The following is a 20,145-nucleotide window of genomic DNA, read 5'->3' as shown; positions in this document are numbered from 1 at the left end:
GTGCCGTGAAACTTTGCTTGGGTGACCCTGGGCCAGTGGCTGTTTCTCAGTCTAACCTACCTCACAGGGTTGTTGTGAGGATAAACTGGAGAAGGGGGAAGAACCACTTATGCTGCTCTGAGCTACTTGGAGGAAGGGCAGGGTAAAAATGTACTAAATACTTGAAATGAACTTTTCCAACCTCCTTCTTTTCCACTTCCCAGGTGGTCCATAACTCCTCTCATGTACCCAGCATCTTTTGTGTTCAAGATTCCTAGCACTGCATATGTGGTGCTGACCAGTGTGAACCTCTTCATTGGGATCAACGGGAGTGTAGCCACTTTTGTCCTTGAGCTTTTCACCAACAATGTAAGTAGAAAAGAGCAAGAGTCCAGTAGCACCTTAAAGACTACCAACATTTCTGGCAGGGTATGAGCTTTCGTGCTCATGACCACATAGAGATTATTATGGGTACATTCACTCCCAATATTCAGTTGCCTGACTCCCAGGCAAACCACCTCCCTTGCAATGAAAAACCCCCAAAAGGGGTTGCCATAAGTCGGCTGCGACTTGTCAGCACTTTACACACACATGAGCTTTCGTGAGCCACAGCTCACATCTTCAGATAAGTTCCTGCTGACCACCTTTCCAATCTGATTAATTTTGTTTTCATTTGGTTAATATTTGAAGAGAGCAGAACCTGAACACTAAGGGCCAAACTAGTTGGAGGGGATCACCATTTTGGCACTTGACAAGGTATGGGTCCCTCACAATAGCACCTCCACCTGATCAGGATTGGGCCCTGGCAGCATTTTTTAAAATTGCTTTAAAATGGTGGCGGCACCCACTGGCCAAACCCATGGATGCCCTCACATCTAGCCCTGGGCAATAGTCAGCTGAGTGCTAGATGTCAGCTCAGAATTTCACCCTAGGAAGGAATCGGATGCCTTTGCTGGATTTTGTTTAGTCTTTTTAATTTATGCCAATTTCCGAATCTTGCCAGTGTTTGGGTACTGTTTTTTAAAGAATCCAGGTTGATGTGTGGAGAGGCATCAATGTGTGCCTGTTCTGTAGTCACATAGATGCAGGTGGAATTGAGTAGTAGAGGGCGGGTGAGCGGAATGCAGCCTACATGTGACACCTGGAGGATCATGCTCATCTTAGAACCCACCCTGTTACCTTCAGATGTATGAGTCTTTCACCCCCACCCGCTCCTATTAATAAAGCTTTTCTCCATTTGAATCAGAACTAGCAATCTCTCTTAATTCAAACAAAAAAGGAAAGCCGGTGTTCTTGGATACTGGATAAACTGCAGGATTCTGCTCTAATTCACATGTTGCACAAGACATTTCCAGACGTAATGCCCATCCATGCTGGGAGTCAGGCAACTGAATATTGGGAGTGAATGTACCCATAATAATCTCTATGTGGTCACCATGTTGCCATCATGTTATCTGAACAAAAGCAACGCATGTATTTTGCATGCAGATACAGGTTCAGAATGCACGAACCAGAACCCTAAGAAACCCAGCGGTCAGTTTGTACATGCCAGAGCTGTATGTGTATTGCCCCTGTTCAGGCATCACGGTGACATGGTGATAAATGGCCACAGGCCATTTATGCATGGAAGGTTTTGTCTTGGATTTGCCACTCTAGATGTACATTTTTCCCCATTCAAATTCTTAAACTCAAAAATAAGCCCTCATGCAGAGTTTTGAGAATTCAGATGGGGAAAATGTGCACCCAGAGAGTGGCAAATCCAAGGCAAAACTTCCCATGCATAAATGGCCTGTGTGTACTGGGAGGATATCCTCATGGTTGCTGGCTTTCCAGTATACATGGATGTAACATCTGAAAAGGACTTAGAATACTGTTGTGACCAATCAGAGTTCTGAGTATCTTGGGTGCCATCTTGACAAAGTTAGGGTGAAACTGGATGGAACATCGAAACAGCTCACAATGAATTGTTCAACTGTTATCGACTGTTTGCTGGTGTATTTCTTGTTTATGTGGTAGGGAACCTACCAGTCAGTAGCATGTACAGACAATTTTGCTTCAGACTTTCAGAACTGCTTTTCTCCCCCAGAGCTTGGTGCTAGAGAGGAAGTGTAGGTTTGGAGTCCACAGTGAGGGCATTTCTAGATCAGCTGCAGTGGTCTGAAAAGTTAACATGGGGTAGAATCCTGAGGCAATTTCTCTTTGCAGTCAGGAGATTCCAGAGGGTGTCTTAGAGATCGGGCTGTGCCGGCTGAGCTTGTTCATTTCCTGCCTTTGGACATCCCTTTCTCTCGATGAACTTTCCAAACAGCTGACCTGCTGCTGCTTTTGTGTCCTTAGAAGCTGAACAACATCAATGACATCCTGAAGTCGGTGTTCCTCATCTTCCCCCACTTCTGTCTGGGCCGTGGGTTGATTGACATGGTAAAGAACCAAGCGATGGCAGATGCTCTGGAAAGGTTTGGTAAGTGAAATGTTGCTTACACTGTGTGGGGTTGAAGTGGCACAGACTTGGAATGTGAACGTTAAGGCTGAGAGGCATCTGTACTTGAGCAATCCAAATTTTGCACTAAGAGAAATTGAATTCTGCAACTTGTATAGATTAAACAAATGAAGAATATTTGCATGCTTTTGTTTTGCATACTTTAATTGGCCATCTTTACTGTTTTGCTTAATAGAGTGTAGTAAATAACTATGTAGAACATCACAATCCCCACCCCCAAACTCTGTTACCTTTATGGCTTTCGAGATTTCAGCAGGCAATGCTCTTACCTTTCAAGCATTCCCTCCTAAGGGCTAGAAACTTCTTTTTAAAAGAAAAAAAGCTTGGATTCTCAAGACACATTCTGTACATAGAGCCATCCTTAGAAGAGTTACTCCTTTCTAGGCCCGTTGCCTTCAATGGATTTAGAAAGGTGTAACTCTGTTTAGAATGCTCACTTAAAATATGCCGAACATACCCTTGAAAATGTGTAGTGAAAAGAAATTGGGACAAACCTTGTGCCTGCAAAAATGCACATTTATTTATTTATTTATTTATTTTGCTATTTATAGCCCGCTGTTCCCTGGCCGAGGCCAGGCTCAGGGTGGGTAACATCATTTAAAATACATCAATAATAATAAACAATAAAATTAATAGGTTCTAATTTAAAACAGTAAAATCCTAATTAAAATAACTCTCAGACTTGAAACTCAAGATGGCACCAAACATCACGCCCGTGCACTTGTCTGGGAGCCAGGATTGACTACAGCTCCTCATCCAAGTGTACGTTCAGCGGCAAACTCTTGTTTGTCCTATGTTGTGGATGAAAACCCCCTGACTCTTGTGAATTAGTGGAGTAGACATTACAGTCTCTGATAATAATACAGGTTGAGTATCCCTTATCCGGACTGCTTGGGACCAGAAGTGGTCCATATTTTGGATCGTTCCGTATTTTGGATATATTTTGGAATTTTTGCATATACATAATGAGATAATCTTGGGGATGGGACCCAAGTCTAAAAACAAAATTAATTTATGTATTATATATACTTTATACACATAGCCTGAATGTAATTTTAAACAACAATTTAAATAATTTTGTGTACATTGTACCATCGATCGCACTGCTGAGGGCCTGTGAGTAATGCCTGCATGCTGGCTCAAAAGGTCTGGTTTTTGGATCAGTCCGGATATCAGATGTCCGGATCAGGGATGCTCAACCTGTAATAGCTTATTGTGTGCCGTGTTGTAGTTTTTTGTGTGTGTTTTTTAAGTTTTTATTGAGTTTTTGGGATACAGAATAAAAAAGGAAGGGGGGAAGGGAATAGGGAAGCAGAAAATTAGTTTCTGTGTCCAAGTGTATTCAATACATTTGTTGCCATTTACCAGTACTTAAACTAATATACACTATAACTTTATCACAATCACACATTTAACTTTCTACAAAAAAGCATTTCTAGATTTGATTGCAGTGTTGTAGTTGATTGTTTTTCTGGTTGGCAACTAAAAGAGTCTGTCTGCCATTCCCTATCAGGCGAGAACCGCTTTGTTTCTCCCCTTTCCTGGGACCTGGTGGGGCGCAACCTTTTTGCCATGGCTGTGGAAGGTGTCGTCTTCTTCCTCATCACCGTGCTGATCCAGTACAGGTTCTTTATCAAACCCAGGTAAGCTGGCCTCTTTGACAACGTGCCCTCTGCCTGGGAAGGACATTCGTGGAGTGGGATACAGCACAAGGATCTGAATCCTTTGAGGGGCGGGAGAACAAGACAAGCACTTATTTTCCACAAAAAGTGATGTCGGAAAAGAGGGAAAATAAGAGGAGCAATTGGACAGTGTTTGTAGCCCTTCCTTCCTTTTCCACCATCATCCCAATAACCTTTTTTAAAAAATTATTTTATTATTATATAAAAAGGGGTGCAAAAGGGAAAAGTAGGAATATCAACAATACAATTATTAAGACAAAGAAGCAGAAAAAAATCAAGCCGACTGTATTTCCCTGCTTTTCATCACCAGTGTGTCGTCAATTAGTGGCCCAAGTTATTAAAAATAGTTTTAACATTGCTGATCATATCATCAAAAAGAATAATCGCCTTATTGTGTCTATCAAACTTATTTACTATCTCTACAATCTGGATCTAAATTAGGTTGTTTCACTGTAATTAGTTAAAGTCTACTCTCTAATTGTTGTTAAAATTAGACCTCAACCTATTTATTAGACCTCAACCCCAATAACCTTTGAACATGTCCCCAATGTGACTGCTTTCACCCGAAGTCCCAGTCACTCCTGGACTTCCTTTCTGATCCTTTTTGCCCTTTCGCCTCTCTTCTGCCATATATCCATTCGTTCTAACAAACAGGAGCCTAACAGTAGGTTTTTATTTTAGCATGTGCTGCTGTGGACTAGGGCAGTTGAAATAAAAAAAATTCGGTATAGTTCGGATTCGGCCGGATTCGGCCCGTCTGGATTCGGGATATGCCGAAGTCCGAACTGCCCCGCTTCGGGTCCGTGCAATTCGGCGCGAATTCAAAGTTCGGGGAAAAAATTCGGCCAAATAAAGCCATTAAAAACACAACCGTGCCTTTCCGCGGCTCCAGAGGGGCATTTTTGGGGGTAGAGGTTCCAAACTTTCAGTGGAGCTTCAAAGGACCCTTCTTGCAAGACCCCCCCCCAAGTTTTGTAAAGATTGGGTCAGGGGGGGCTGAGATATGGGCCCCGAAAGGGGTCTCCCCCACCCTTAATGTGCATCTCTGAGCAGAGCTTGCCGCCCACGCACAAAGCTCCCAGCCCCGACAAACAGCTGAGCTGCAGGGAGCAAGGGTGGGGCAGGTGCAAAGAAGTTTGCAAAGCAACACAACTGCAAAGCAACACGTTTGCAACCATGCAAAGCAACACCTGACACCTGGGAGTTTGCAAACCATGGAAAGGGACAGAGGCAGCTAGCTATGCATAATGAGCAGGAGGGGGTGGAATTTCCCCTTTTGCATCGGACTCGGGACCAGGCAAATGCATTCTTTAAGTCACCATTTGAAAACCAGTTTTGACCAAGCATCAAAATAGACCTAACCGATCTTATGAATGAGGGAAAACCTGAGGACACACAACTGAAGCCCCCCCTCAAACCAGGGAGAGAGAGACTCGAGGGGGCACACACACCCCAGGCAGAACGGGCGAAAGCCCCCTTTGGCTTCCCCCCCACCCACCCACAGAAACTGCTCCCTCCCCACACACACACAGACTCTGCTTCCCCCCCTACACACACACACACACACACAGGAGAAAAATTATAGATTAAAGCCCCCAAAGGGGTCTTACTGTGGCTGTCTTCTGTTCCATCAGGAGGGGCTGGGAGGATTGGGTAATCCAATACGATACTATTTAAGCACGGGAGGTTTTGCCTTGGATTTGTCGCTCTGGAGATGCATACAGGATCGGGTGATCCATTCATCCCAATAGGGAAAAGGGCAAAGCCCATATCTCGGGACCCCCTGACCCAATGTTTACAAAACTTGAGGGGTCTCTTAAGAAGGCTTGTCTGAAGCTATGCTGAAAGTTTGGGGCCTGCACCCCCAAAAAAGCGCCCCCTGCAGCCACGGAAATGGAAAAGGGGGGAGGGAAAAGGGGTGGAGCCCATATCTCGGGACCCCCTGACCCAATGTTTACAAAACTTGGAGGGTCTCTTAAGAAGGCTCGTCTGAAGCTATGCTGAAAATTTGGGGGCTGCACCCGAAAAAAGCACCCCCTGCAGCCATGGAAAGAGAAAAGGGGGGAGCCCATATTTCTGGCCCCACTGAACCCATCTTTACAAAACTTGGGGGGTCTCTTAAGAAGGCTCGTCTGAAGCTATGCTGAAAGTTTGGGGCTGCACCCCCAAAAAAGTGCCCCCTGCAGCCACAGAAATGGAAATGGGGGGAGGGAAAAGGGGTGGAGCCCATTTCTTGGGACCCCCTGATCCAATGTTTACAAAACTTAGGGGGTCTCTTAAGAAGGCTCGTCTGAAGCTCCGCTGAATGTTTGGGGTCTCTACCCCCAAAAATGCACCCCCTGCAGCCACGGAAAGGAGAAAATGTGCACACGCACCCCCCCCCCTGAGGATTTCTCTCTCTTTCTCTCCCTGGCCGGGCCGCGCAGCAGCTGATTCCTCCAGTACTCAATCCTGACTGATTGGCCAGAAGAAGACCCAGCTTGGCCACCGATTGGCCGGGGGAGAATGCTGCTTACTGACGGTTATGCTGCTGCGCCCCGAATTTGCCGAATTTATTCGTGAACTCCCAAACTCGCTGGATTCGGTTCCCCTGTTTTCCCGCCATTTTTTAGTTCGGTTCGTCCCGAACTAAAAACCACCGAATCAGGGGAAATTCGGCTGTTTTTCGGTTCGGGCTGAACCGAATCGACAGCCCTACTGTGGACTGATATCCATCTGACAAAGAGGTTCAATAGTTCACATCATGCTTTTTCTAGAATTAAAAAAAAAACCTCTTTGGCCTTTAAGGTGTCACAAGACTGTTTATTTCTGCTGCAGCAGACTGACATGACTACTGCTCAGGAATTATTTCCATTCATTCTGTTCCTTCTTTGCCTGTTTTCCTTGCCTGCCAGCATTAGAAAGGGGCCACTTCATTTCAGATTGATCTGGTTGCTAAATACCACTTCTGGAGTGCCTCTTATCAATGGGGTTTTATGCAGAGGTGTTTGCCACCTGGATGAACGCAGCAGGGAGCTGCAGCCAATCACATCACCTTGATGAGTGTCTTTTTTTAAGATGCAGGTGTTCGTTGTTGCTAGGGAAGGTGATTGTAAGCCGGTTTGATTCTTAAGTGGTAGAGAAAGTCAGCATATAAAAACCAACTCTTCTTCTACAAATGGGAGACTATGTGTTCCACCTGGGGAATGTGGATGGGCTCTAGTATGGGGCTTACCTTTTCATTACTCAGTGCATCTGAAATTTGTTACCATCTCAGTTGTCTTCCACATTACCTATTGAATTTTCTGTCTTCTGAAGGCCAGTCTATGCCAAGCTTCCACCTGTGCATGAGGAAGATGAGGATGTGAACAGAGAGAGGCAGAGGATCATTGGCGGTGGTGGACAAAGTGATATCTTGGAAATCAAGGAGCTGACTAAGGTGAGACAAGGGGCAAGTTTGTGGTGCATGTTGTGCTGAATTTTTCAGTCCCCAGGGATTGGATTGATGTACTGTTAAGCAAACAACAATATTCCCGTTGCAGCAGAAAGACACATATTGAAAATTCATAATTATTTTCATGGAAGACATTCTACCAAATGCTACTGCTGTATAACTTCCAACTGGTCCCCAATTATGAAGCTAGATTAGTTAATGCTGGCGATGACCATTAAATGACTATCTGCATTCACTGGTATATCTGTATTTTCAAGCATTCGCTGTAGGCATAAGGGATTGCAACTGTTGATAACATCTTGCATATTCGGTTACGTTTGCACAAAAGGTATTTAAATGAAGATAGCCACTGAATTGGCAACAAATCAAAGACAACAAGGTGGTCTTTTGAGAAGTGAATTATAGTCAAAGACCTTTTATGTATGGCTGTTTCCCTAATGGTCACCCCTCCAACGACTTCGGGTCTTTTTTCCTTTGTTTTGATTATGCATGCCGTTTCCGACAGGCAGAGGTCGCCTCTCTCTCCCTGTGTTTCCCCGCATTTTGCCCATGTTTTCAGAGACCTGTTTTATCTTGAATTTGAAAACGCGGGGAAATGCAGAGGGAGAGCAAAGCGATCTCTGATGGCAGGAAATGGCATGCCTAATCAAAACAAAGACCCAAAGTCATTGGAGGGGTGAGGGTGAGGGTAGCAGCCATGCATAGAAGGCCAAAGGCATTGCTGCTAATTCATTTTGCCTAGGAAAAGAAGTGACTGTGTGGAATCCATAAGCTTTAGTTGTTGGCCATCTAAAGGGCAAATTTCTTTTTCACCTTTCAGATGTACAGAAGGAAACAAAAACCAGCTGTGGATAGGATCTGTGTTGGGATTCCACCTGGGGAGGTGAGTTTGAGTCTCTACATATTACCTGTTTTTATTGCATGTATTGTCCTACTCTTACTACATTGTATTCTACTTTTATAATTCTATTTTCTGCATTGTTTAATGTACTATATCTGATACCTCCCCCCCCCCCGTTTCTAATTTGTGATCCTCATCCTATTGCATTGTTCGTTAGATGTCTCATGTCTCTATTTTACACCGTGTAATCCGCCTTGATTCTCAGTGAGAAAGGCAGGCCACAAGTAAAATACTTAGTGAAATATTGTTCAGGGCTGAAGGTTCAGAGTAGAATAATTGATGAAAAATTAAAAGATGTTGTTATACTGATAGAAAAGCATGTGCTTTGCAGATTGAGATAATGATTGGGAATCAGCTCCATAAAACCAGGGGGATAGTGAAACCCAGTATTTTATGGCTGCTGAACTAAAATTATTAAGGGTCTAATAATGCTAGTGTGTTTAAAGCACCAAACGCTACCTTGCTGCAGTAGACGTATGACCCCGTAGTGCGGATTGGGGTACAAGACTAAGAGAGATTTGCCCGCTTAAGGGCATCTTCATGGCAGACCAGAGATTCAACCCTAGGGCTTGGCTCAGTCTTTTTAGCTGCAAATGCCACACAATGGTGTAAGAATCACTGTGATGTTAATCAGTATAGAGCAAGGCAGCATGGTGTAGTGGGAGAGCCAGGGTGGTGTAGTGTTTAAGAGTGGTGGTTTGGAGTGGTAGACTCTAATCTGGAGAACCATGTTTGATTCCCCACTCCTCCACATGAGCGGCGGAGACTAATCTGGTGAACTGGGTTGGTTTCTCCGCTCCACCATATGAAGCCAGCTGGGTGACCTTTGGCTAGTCACAGCTCTCTTTGAGCTCTCTCAGCCCCACCTACCTCACAGGGTGTCTGTTGGGGGGAGGGGAAGGTGATTGTAAGCCAGTTTGATTCTCCCTTAAGTGGTAGAGAAAGTCGGCATATAAAAACCAACTCTTCTTCTTCATCTCCCTCCTGATTTCAGCTTTTTAAAAATGGCTATGTATGCGCAAGCCTGGTTGCTTGGTTGCCCTATTTGGAAACAATTGCAGCATCTTCTCCCCCACCCCCCAAGATTCCCCATACACATAGGGGCATGTGCCTGCAGTTCTGCTTTCTCCCATGTGTGGCCCCTAGCTGGATGTGGGTGCACATATCTCTGTGCTGAGGTCCTAGCAAAACTCATCACGTTTATGTATGCAAAGCTGTATATGTAGTAGCCAACCCATGTACTTATCCTGGCCTTGAAGGAACATTGTAATGGGCTTCTACTGATGTTATGCATCATTGCAAGGGAAGCGTGAGAGAAATGCTGAGTCTGTATCCCAGGACATTGCATGTACTGATATGGTATGTTGGTGTTTTTAGTGCTTTGGTCTCCTTGGTGTGAATGGAGCTGGGAAATCCTCTACTTTCAAGATGCTGACTGGAGATACTGATGTTACCGGAGGGGACGCTTTTCTGAAGGGAAACAGGTAATAGGGAACACGGTAGCTTTGCTTACAGAAAGTTTTGTTTCTTTTGTTTGTTTTTCTGTATGCTGATCCTGTAATAATACAGAGTTTCAGTAACACACCGAGCAAAGCTAATTTTGTCCCTGACTCTTTAAGTATAGCTCTTGTTGCTTTGGTGACAGCCATCTAATGATCAGGGGGGCTACAGAAATTTTAGCATCCTGAAAAGCTCAGACTAAACTGAGCTTGTCAGAGCTCGGAAGCTTATCAGGGTCAGTCATGCTCAGTGCTTGGATGGAAGACCACTAAGGAAGACTTGGGTTGCTACACAGAGGAAGGCAACAGCAAACCAACCGTGCTTACCTCTTACTTTACGGGGTCGCTGTAAGTCAGCTGTGACTTGACAGCACTTTCCACCACAATTGTAATGAGTCTAGGATTAATAATTCACCTTTCAAAATCCAGGTGATAATTTAAGGTTGCGTATGAAGACTTTTTTGTACACGCTGTAAGTGCAGGATGATTCTGAAATGGAGGGTGTGCCAGAAACTACAGTTGAACGTTGAGTTGGCAATGGCAAACATCTCCCTTCTCTTTTTCTCTCTCTATAGCATCTTGTCTAACATCCAAGGGGTCCATCAAAATATGGGATACTGCCCTCAGTTCGATGCCATTACTGAACTGATGACAGGGAGAGAACACCTGGAATTCTTTGCGCTGTTAAGAGGCGTTCCTGAGAAGGAAGTCTGCAAGGTAAATCCAAGGAGACAGCATGGAGACCACCTGAGTGGTCACTAGAAATGCTGTGTAGTTAAAAGTTTTAGCTTTCTTGAAAAAAAATAAAAAATCTACTGGCTGCTTCCAGCCTTAAACAAGCCAACTGCCAGGTAGTAGCTGGAGATCTCCAGCTATTACAACTAATCTCCAGCAGATAAAGATCACCTCACATGGAGAAAATGCCCACTTTGGCAATTGGACTCTATGGCATTTAAGTCCCTCCCCTCCAGAAACCCCACCCTCCTCAGGCTCTGCCCCCAAAACCTTCCATTGGTGGTGAAGAGGGACCTGGCAACCCTAGCCTTAAAGGATCTTGAGCTGTATCAGTGTCTCTTGGCATGGATCCTGCTGAATGGCTTGGGGGGACCCAGAACAGACTCGTCATTAGGTAATAGGGTAAGCTTCCCAGTTTCAAATGGAAGCTTCTTCCCCTAGAGATCACAGAGAGTGCACTTCTCGGTTCAAGCTGCGCCTTCCCTTCTGACAGGTTGGAGAATGGGCTGTTCGGAAACTGGGCCTCGTGAAGTATGCAGAAAAATGTGCTGGCTTGTACAGTGGCGGGAACAAGCGCAAGCTTTCCACGGCAATAGCCCTCATTGGGGGGCCCCCTGTGGTGTTCCTGGTGAGTACTCTTATTTTGCTGAAACTATTGGGAGGTTTTCAGTTCTTAGATACAGGGGACTGGTTACTATTTGATCTGGAAAGCATCCACTTAAGATAAATGCATTTTTCCTTAGTGTGCATTGAAACAGTGCTGAACAAAAGTTCTTACAGGCAACAGCTGGGGAACTGTCCATCACAAAATTGCAAAACGTTGAGTTTCACGTATATATTTATTTTATTTCATTTATACCCCACCCTTTCCCAGTCAGGTTGGGCTCAGGGCAGCTTCCCACAGTCAATATAGAATATAAGTTAAGTTAAAAACACAGAATTAAAAAATACGTGGGATTAAAAACATTTTACAATCAGTTAATTTTAACACCTACTATAAACACTAAATTTTCCTGATGGTGAGGTGGGTTCATACAGTCGTAGGCAGAGGACAAACAGTGGTCTAGAAATAACAATCCTCAGGGAGTGGAGACAAGAAGAGATCTATGAAAAGGTAGGGAACCAGCAAAGGGGAGAAAGGAAAAGGGGAAGTGGGGGAAAGGAAAGGAAGATGGAAAAGGGGGCCATTTACACGTGTCATGCAGAATGAGGTGGTTGGTGATGGAGCCAGTTCAGACTACACATGGGTGGGTTAAATATTTGAGTGCCCCTCCACATAAAAGAAGATCTCTCTGCACACAGAAAATCATCTCATCAAAGAGATGGATGTGCTTAAAGCGATTCTCTGTGATGTCCTAGTTTTCTACACACAGGGTTTTGAGTGTTTTTAAAAATAAAATACAAGCCTCCACCTGCAGCCTTACATGGTACAGTCTAAGGTTCTGTCTCTTCCACCTATTATGATTCTATGTATAATGTGCACAGTGGCTTCTAGTCTCACCAGGTATGTTACTGTCTGCTATTGCTGTCCTCCCAGAATGCTACTAGGTGTTGCTAGAATAGCGCTTCACCAACCGCAGCATCAGCAATCCTTTCTTCTTTGTAAAATGTAGGATGAGCCTACCACCGGGATGGATCCCAAAGCACGGCGTTTCCTTTGGAACTGTGGCTTGAGTATCATCAAAGAGGGAAGATCTGTGGTCCTTACCTCTCACAGGTATGTGGCATTTGTTTATTCTATGCTGCCTTTCCACCCAACTCAGGGCCCAACAAAGGCATTTCAAACGGTGGCCTCAGACCAGGGAAACCCTTTGCCATATCAGCAGAGTGCCCTAACCAGATTCCCACAGGCCACCCTAATGCAACACCTGTTCCCCTTTACACTCAGTTCCATCCCCAGCCTTCCCCCTTTTCATATAGAGTTTCCCCACACCCAGTGTGGTGTAGTGGTTAAGAGCGATGGTTTGGAGTGGTGGGCTTTAATCTGGAGAAATGGGTTTGATTCCCCACTCCTCCACATGAACTGCAAAGGCTAATCTGGTGAACTGTGTTGGTTTCCCCACTCCTACACATTAAGCCAGCTGGGTGACCTTGGGCTAGTCACACTCTCTCAGCCCCACCTACCTGACAGGGTGTCTGTTGAGGGGAAGGGAAGGTGATTGTAAGCCGGTTTGATTCTTCCTTAAGTGTTAGAGAAAGTCGGCATATAAAAACCAACTCTTCTTCATCTTAGCTCCTTACAAGTTTCTTATGCCCCCGTGCCATCCCTTTAGCCCATACCCTAAAGTCTTCCCCAAGTCCATCCATTTCCCTGTTGGCCAAGCCTCTAATGAGAGGTCAGACCTCTTGGATCCAGGTCAGTCATCTTCCCTAGGATCTCCCTCCTTGGAACGGCCTCTGAATCCTCTCCACAGCAGCCCTCTTTCCTTCACTCCCGGTTATCTTCCACATCTCTCTCCTTCTGGGCACAGCCTCCAGCTTGTCTTCTTTCAGCTGCGTCAGCCTCCTTCCTTTTCTCCTGCCGACCTGCGTCTTCCTTCTCTCTGACAGCTTCTCTGCCCCCAGATGGCCTCCAGCTGTTCCCTGGGTCACTTTTAAAAGGGGTCTCCTAGCTGTCCCTTCCCCACCCCTTCATCAGCGCTGGGGAATTACTTTCAGCCTAATTGTTTTCCCCTCCAGTCTGGCTGATTACCATCTCTTTACACATGTTGAGCCCTTCCTGGCCGAGCCTATTGTACACACATACGCACACCTTTAAACAAATGAAACATACAAACACACTCATCATACTGCTGCATATCATATTGCCCGTTCATCCAGCAATCATTGTTTGTGTTTGTTTTTTTAATTGTCATTTTTTTTTTGAGGAAGTGAAATAATTCTGTAAAGACATGACTTCAGATGGTTGCTTGATCGGGTACTTCAGAGTTTCTGTTTCTCGTCCACAGCATGGAAGAGTGTGAGGCCCTGTGCACCCGAATGGCAATCATGGTCAACGGGCGGTTCAGGTGCCTGGGCAGCGTTCAGCACCTGAAGAACAGGTAAGCCACTGCTTTGTGTTGACTGCCTTCGGTGCCTCCCTGTTTTCTCACCCAGGCAGTTTGTTCTCTTAGGACCATTTCTGGAAGTCGCTTATGTGCACTCATATGTAATGACAGAACCGTGGCTGTCCTTAACTGTAGGCCTGGTGGAATAACTCCGTCTTGCAGGCCCTGCGGAATAGCTTGAGATCCCGCAGGGCCTTAGATTTGGTAGAAAGAGTTCCACCAGGCTGGAGCAGGGCCAAGAAAGCTCTGGCCCTGGTCGAGGATAGCCAGATACTCTTTGGGCCAGGGACCACCAGGGGATTATTATCTGCAGAACGTAAAGCCCTCTGAGGGGCATACCAATAACTTACCAAGAGAGCCATTAGCATTGATCCCTGCAGACAAGTTTAGTGAATTAAGCTATAGATATAGTCAAATAGGTGATGTGAAAGACCCCTGCCTGAGACCCTGGAGAGCCACTGTCGGTCTGAGTAGACAATACTGACTTTGATGAACCAAGTGTCTGATTCTGTATAAGGCAGCTTCATGTGTTCATGATTGCACTGGCAGTCTCCCATCCAAGCACTGAAGAGACCCACACCTGCTTAGCATCATCAAGGTTGCTGCATCATGTAACTTCAGGCCCATATCCTGCTCCACCAGTGCAATCACTTTTGCTTCGATGTGCTCCAACGTCCGCTTAGCTTGTGACTCACCACCACCTTCCTTTGAATGGTTTCCCAGTATGTGAATTGCAAGCAGGGCATATGCTGAAGCATTCCTAGATCTTGGTAAAGGGAATGATCCATTGGCACCCGGTGAAATCCTGCCATTGTAACTGAGCAGATCCAGACTTGGCCAGTGCCACAAAGGGAGATGGACTGAGAGTCTCACTCTGAACTCCTTGGAAATAGGATAGAATTCCAGTGCAATAAATAAATCTGTTAACACCCCCTCTTCGTGGTATATTCACCACATTAAAAGGGGTAATGTTAAATGGCCCTAATTTGAGCTATCCAATTAGTAAGTTATAGAACATGTGCAAAGCAAATATTTCTCAGCAACCATGAGGACTAGGCACATGCCATTTTGAAATTAAATTCAAATGGAGGTTAGTTCAAGGTGCTAAATGCTGTGCTAGGTACTAGATGACATATTAGAAATGCAGCCAAAAACTCATCGTTTACTGCTATGCTAAGACAAGAACTGCTCCCTCATTTGAAAACTGGCTTTTCACCCCCTCGCCACCCCTCTTTTTCAGATTTGGTGACGGCTACACAATAGTCGTGCGAATAGCAGGGGCAAATCCAGACTTGAAGCCTGTTCAGGACTTCTTTGAGCTTGCCTTTCCTGGCAGCGTGTTGAAGGAGAAGCATCGGAACATGCTGCAATATCAGCTCCCGTCCTCTCCATCTTCGCTGGCTAGGATATTTAGCATCCTCTCCCAGAACAAAAAGAGACTCCACATAGAAGACTACTCCGTTTCCCAGACCACACTTGACCAAGTAAGTTTCTGGAGAATTACCTTCAAAGAGCCTGGATCATAAAGTGGAAACCTAGAATCCTCTACGCTTCCTTTCTTGGGCTTCAGAGGATAGCCTAGCGTTTGGTCTAATACTGAAAGACAGCCAATCTTTGGCTAGAAACCAGCCCTGCTTTGCAAGAGATGGAGAGCATCTTTCATGTATCATGGAGGTGCTGCCAAAAACTGTTGTTCCTTCAGGTATAACTTCAGTCCTGGCCATAGTTTTCAATATTACATGCAGCATGGGTTGCCGCCAGGGTCTTGTGGGATATGACAACCCTGCTCCTCGAGAGCCAGCGTGGTGTAGTGGTTTGAAGTGGTGGACTCTGATCTGAAGAACCGGGTTTGATTCTCCACTCCTCCACCTGAGCGGCAGACGCTGATCTGGTGAACGGGATTTATTTCCCTTCTCTTACACTTGAAGCCAGCTGGGTGACCTTGGGTTAGTCACAGCTCTTAGAGCTCTCTCAGCCCTACCTACCTCACCTGGTGTCTGTTGTGGGAAGGGGAAGGGAAGGTGATTGTAAGCCGGTTTGACTCTTCCTTAAGTGGTAGAGAAAGTCGGCATAAAAAAGCCAACTCTTCTCCTTCTCTTCTCCATGTTTCTGCCAGAAAGAAAAGGAAGACGTGTGCAGCCCCTTAAGGCTATTAGTCTGCCAGCACCACTTGCCCAAAAAACCTGAAGGTGGAAATTTCAGTTCTGCATGATACTGACATAATTTACGGCAGGAGAATGGCCAGGACAAATAGGATAGTCCATCACTTAAGAGACTTTGTGGTGTGCATGAGCCATGGCTCATGGTAGAGCACCAGCTTTGCATGAAGGAGGATATAGGTTCAATCCCCAGCATCTCCAGTTAAAAGATCAGGTAGAAGGTGATGTGAAAAATCTCCACCTGAAACCCTGGGGAACTGCTTTCAGTCAGATTAGACAATGTTGGCTTTGATGGTGTTCAGCCACTACGGAGAAAATGTGGTATTATCTTGTATTACCTCCACCGCAAGTGTTGGGCAGAACTAGCGTGATGTAGTGGTTGGAATACTGGGTCAGGACCTGGGAGACCCAAGTTCAGTCCTCTACTCAGCCATGAAGTTCACTGCAGTTCATCTTGGGCCAGTTGCTTTCTCTTGTCCTAACCGAGCTAACAGGGTTGTTGTGGGGATGAAACAAGGAGGGGCAGACTTGTACACCACACAGAGCTCCTTGAAGGAAAAGTAGGATAAAAATGCATAAATAGCTGTCAGGCATTGGCCTGGTATCCAGCAAAGCCAGGTGGTGTTTCAAGGTTGTTCTACTCTGGGTTTGTTATGTCTTGCTTTGCCCTGGGAACAAGGGCTATGTCTGGGTTGCCGTAGCAGCCGGTAGATCTGAAAGTTCACTTTATTTCTCCAGTGCCCTCTGTATTTTCCCCATTAGTATCCTTGCTAACTTTCAAGTTGGTTTCTGTAACTTGCTGGGTATTCCTTAATAAATCAACTTTCTATGGAGCACCTGCCTAGAGGTCTATTTGTGGGATTTGTCTGGCGAGCCCAGAGCTGACAATAGCATCCATCAGTAGACACAGTTCTCAACTAATCACTAGTGGCTTAACACTAATTATCAGGCAAAGGACGTTCGTGCATTAGTCAGCCCTTGGCCCTTTTAACTAAATGTCTGCCCACTAATAGCATACCTATTTCAGACTGATATGTCAACTTCAGCCTTCCTCGCTGCTGCCTCTCAGCTCATTTGCCCTCCCATTTTCCTTCTCTCCCCCACCTCTGACCTTTTCACCTAATTCAGATGTGTTGAACTCAATTGTTACGAGGGCCAGATATACCATAAATGCCACTTGGTCGGGCCAGGCCATGCCTCACCAGCCAAGACCAAGAGTGGGGGATAGTGGCTGCCTCGGCTGGCTCATGGGCCAGATAAGAGCTCTCAAGGGTCCAGATCCGGCCCATGGGCCTTGTGTTTGACACCCCTGACTTAATTTTTCTAGATTTCCTGGGCCCGTTCCTGTCTCAGGCTCCTTTTTTCCTGGATTCTTCTAGCACCCCTTCCCTTGCCTGCCTTGCCTCTCTGTGACATCACAGCAGTCCACACAGTCATAGGCAGAGAGGCTTCATCACCATCCCCACAAGCTTTGGATTGGCAGCAGTTGCCCACTAATAACATACCTATTCTCTCCAGTATCAGAGGAGCATGCCTATTATATTAGGTGCTATGGAACACAGGCAGGACAGTGCTGCGGCAGTTGTCTTGTTTGTGGGCTTCCTAGAGGCCCCTGGTTGGCCACTGTGTGAACAGACTGCTGGACTTGATGGGCCTTGGTCTGATCCAGCATGGTCTTTCTTATGTTCTTATGATAATTATATATAATTATATTAGGTGCTGTGGAACACAGGCAGGACAATGCTGCTGCAGTCATCTTGTTTGTGGGCTTCTTAGAGGCACCTGGTTGGCCACTATGTGAACAGACTGCTGGACTTGATGGGCCTTGGTCTGATCCAGCAGGGCTTTTCTTACGTTCTTATTTCATTCTCGAACTGTTTCAGTGGACAGGCAACATGCACCAGAGACTAGGCTACTACAATCCTCTTTCCGACTTCTCTGTCTTTCTCTTAGGTGTTTGTAAACTTTGCCAAGGACCAAAGTGATGACGACCACACAAAGGACTTGTCGTTGCACAAAAACCAGACTGTGGTAGATCTTGCGGTTCTGTCCTTTTTGCAAGACCAGAAAATGAAAGAAAGCTACGTATGAACTGCCCTTCTGGAAAAACGGTGCGGCGGTAGCAATACTGAGCGGAAGGGGAGATAGTTGAACTTTTATTCAGCAAGAAAGGATCTTCCCGAGAGCAAGGAGACAGAGACTACGGAGAGGAAGAGAATTAACTGGACGTTCTACCGGTAACCATTCAATGCAATGCAATTCAATGCAATGAAAACAATATTCCATTCCAGAGGCGGTGCCTCTCGGAGAAGTTGCCTTGTACTGTTCCCTAGTGAAAGACTTGAATCTAGTTGTTCTTACGTTATAACTCTGTGAAATTCTAGTACGGGGGGGGGGGCTCTGGCTGCCCCTGTGGTTTTTTGCCATACTCCCACATGTTTTTACTTAGTACCAACTTTCTCTTTTGGTTCTCGGCCAGTGATTATTTATTTACAGTTTTAATGCTTGGGTGCGACACCCATTGCCGGCAATGAGTGCCCCCCCAACCCAATCAGTGCCAAGTATCTACCACACAATGCATTGCTGCGGCCTTTTTTAAGTACCAACTATCGGCCTGGGTAACCTGTGCCAACATAAGGAGGGTTGAAGGAAGCGATAGTACCTGGTGGGCCTGGACAGTAGGGCCAACAAGCACATCACTTTATGGTATGTATCCACAGTACAGTGTTTTGTGTTGGGTTGTGGCAAAGTTGACTCTCAACCATGCGTACAGCTGCGAGGATTTCCATCCCACTGGTATGGTGACCAATTGCTTATTTCTCCGTTTGGCTTTTTATGGAGATGCTGCTGCTTTCAGCTTTCTTTCTTAGGCTCATGTTTGATACGCCTGTTTCCGTTGTGACAGTATTATTTATGTGACTCATCAGCTTCTTTAAACTGACTGTCTTCAACTACCATTTAAAAAAAACAAACTACCACTATGCCTGTATTACCACTTTGTTATGCGTCAATGTGCGGTCGCAGTTACCATCATTTGTGCAAATGCTGAGATGTTCCTGTTCTAGCAGTCGCCACTACTCTATTTGTTATTACCATAAAGTTCACCACTTTTACAAGGGTTTTCCCTCATAGAAGGTCAACAGTAGGGTTGTCACTTCTTACTGTCAACAGTGGATGTTGCCTTTGAATGCAAGTTGGAAGAAAGAGGGGAAAGGCAGCTGTTGTTCCTCCTATCCACGCCAGTCTTGCCTTGTCCTCCAACTCATAGAGCCAGTGTTGTGTAGTGATTAGGCTGTTGGTCTAAGATCTGGGAGACCCAGGTTCAAATCCACACTCTGCCATGGAAGCTTTCTGGGCGACCTTGGGCCAGTCACAAACACTCTCACCCTAACCGACTTCACAGGGTGGTTGTTATCAGAGTAAAATGGAGAACGACGTTGTAAGCCATTTTGGGTCCCCACTGGGGAGAAACGTGGGGCATGAATAAAGTTAATAAATAAAATAAGGCCCACACTCACTTGGCTGTGCAGAACATCAGCTGCTCTTGTACTTATTTATTAGATTTACATCCTGCCCTCCCAGACCAAAGGATTTAATCAAATAGGGATTTAAACAGCAGCATGCAGTGTGGATGGTAAGAAGTGGCGACTCCAAGCCACTGATTGGCTAGCTTCTTGTTATCTCTTAAACAGGTCAGCTCACTTTTTTGTGTCTGTTGTGACTGGTCATTTGGGAAGCAGTCTCATGTTTTTATATTAAAAAGGGGAGGGATCGAGCAAGTGCTCAGCATACAAAGTGTTTGAGGGGAGGACCCATAGGGAGAAGACAGCTGTGAGATTTCTTTGATCGCTCTTTGTAACACTTGAGTTATCTTTATTTTTTCTTAAAGGGGAGGGTGTTTGTCAAATACTTTCCGCTCAGCAACATCAGCAGGGTCTACAAATGTGCTCAGAAAAGGGTCAGTTGCTACTTAAAAATCAGTGAGATTTACTTCTGGGTTTCTGGAATGTGTCAAACTCTGTTGCTACCTCTACGAGCCTTAAAAATGTTCAAACACTGTCAGACAATCTTGGTATACAGGAATCTGTTTGTCTCAAATGGTCCGCACATAGAGCAAAGGAAAAGCAAGAGACTAGCTATTCCCAGCTCATTTTGGAAATGCTTTAAAAATACATTGTTTGAAGGGACAAGTTCTCATTGTCGTTTGCAG

General features: G+C 45.4%; 1 protein-coding gene across 1 annotated transcript in view; it reads left to right on the top strand.

The window, feature by feature from the left end:
* ABCA1 (ATP binding cassette subfamily A member 1) overlaps positions 1-18,038 on the top strand; it is a 104,316-nt gene extending 86,278 nt beyond the window's left edge. Inside the window, exons 38-49 of the mRNA XM_056847973.1 lie at positions 204-348; positions 2,317-2,440; positions 3,993-4,122; positions 7,459-7,579; positions 8,415-8,477; positions 9,873-9,979; positions 10,570-10,711; positions 11,223-11,357; positions 12,343-12,446; positions 13,678-13,770; positions 15,017-15,260; positions 17,889-18,038. Coding sequence (XP_056703951.1) covers positions 204-348; positions 2,317-2,440; positions 3,993-4,122; positions 7,459-7,579; positions 8,415-8,477; positions 9,873-9,979; positions 10,570-10,711; positions 11,223-11,357; positions 12,343-12,446; positions 13,678-13,770; positions 15,017-15,260; positions 17,889-18,026 — 1,546 coding nt within the window. The 3' untranslated portion in view covers positions 18,027-18,038. The remainder of the gene's footprint in view (positions 1-203; positions 349-2,316; positions 2,441-3,992; positions 4,123-7,458; positions 7,580-8,414; positions 8,478-9,872; positions 9,980-10,569; positions 10,712-11,222; positions 11,358-12,342; positions 12,447-13,677; positions 13,771-15,016; positions 15,261-17,888) is intronic.
* The last annotated feature ends 2,107 nt before the right edge of the window (positions 18,039-20,145 follow it).

This window comes from Euleptes europaea, chromosome 4 (genome assembly GCF_029931775.1).
Source record: "Euleptes europaea isolate rEulEur1 chromosome 4, rEulEur1.hap1, whole genome shotgun sequence".
NCBI classification, from domain to species: Eukaryota; Metazoa; Chordata; class Lepidosauria; order Squamata; family Sphaerodactylidae; genus Euleptes; species Euleptes europaea.
Note: the sequence above shows the minus strand (reverse complement) of the source record. Positions and strands in the feature narration are given on the sequence as shown.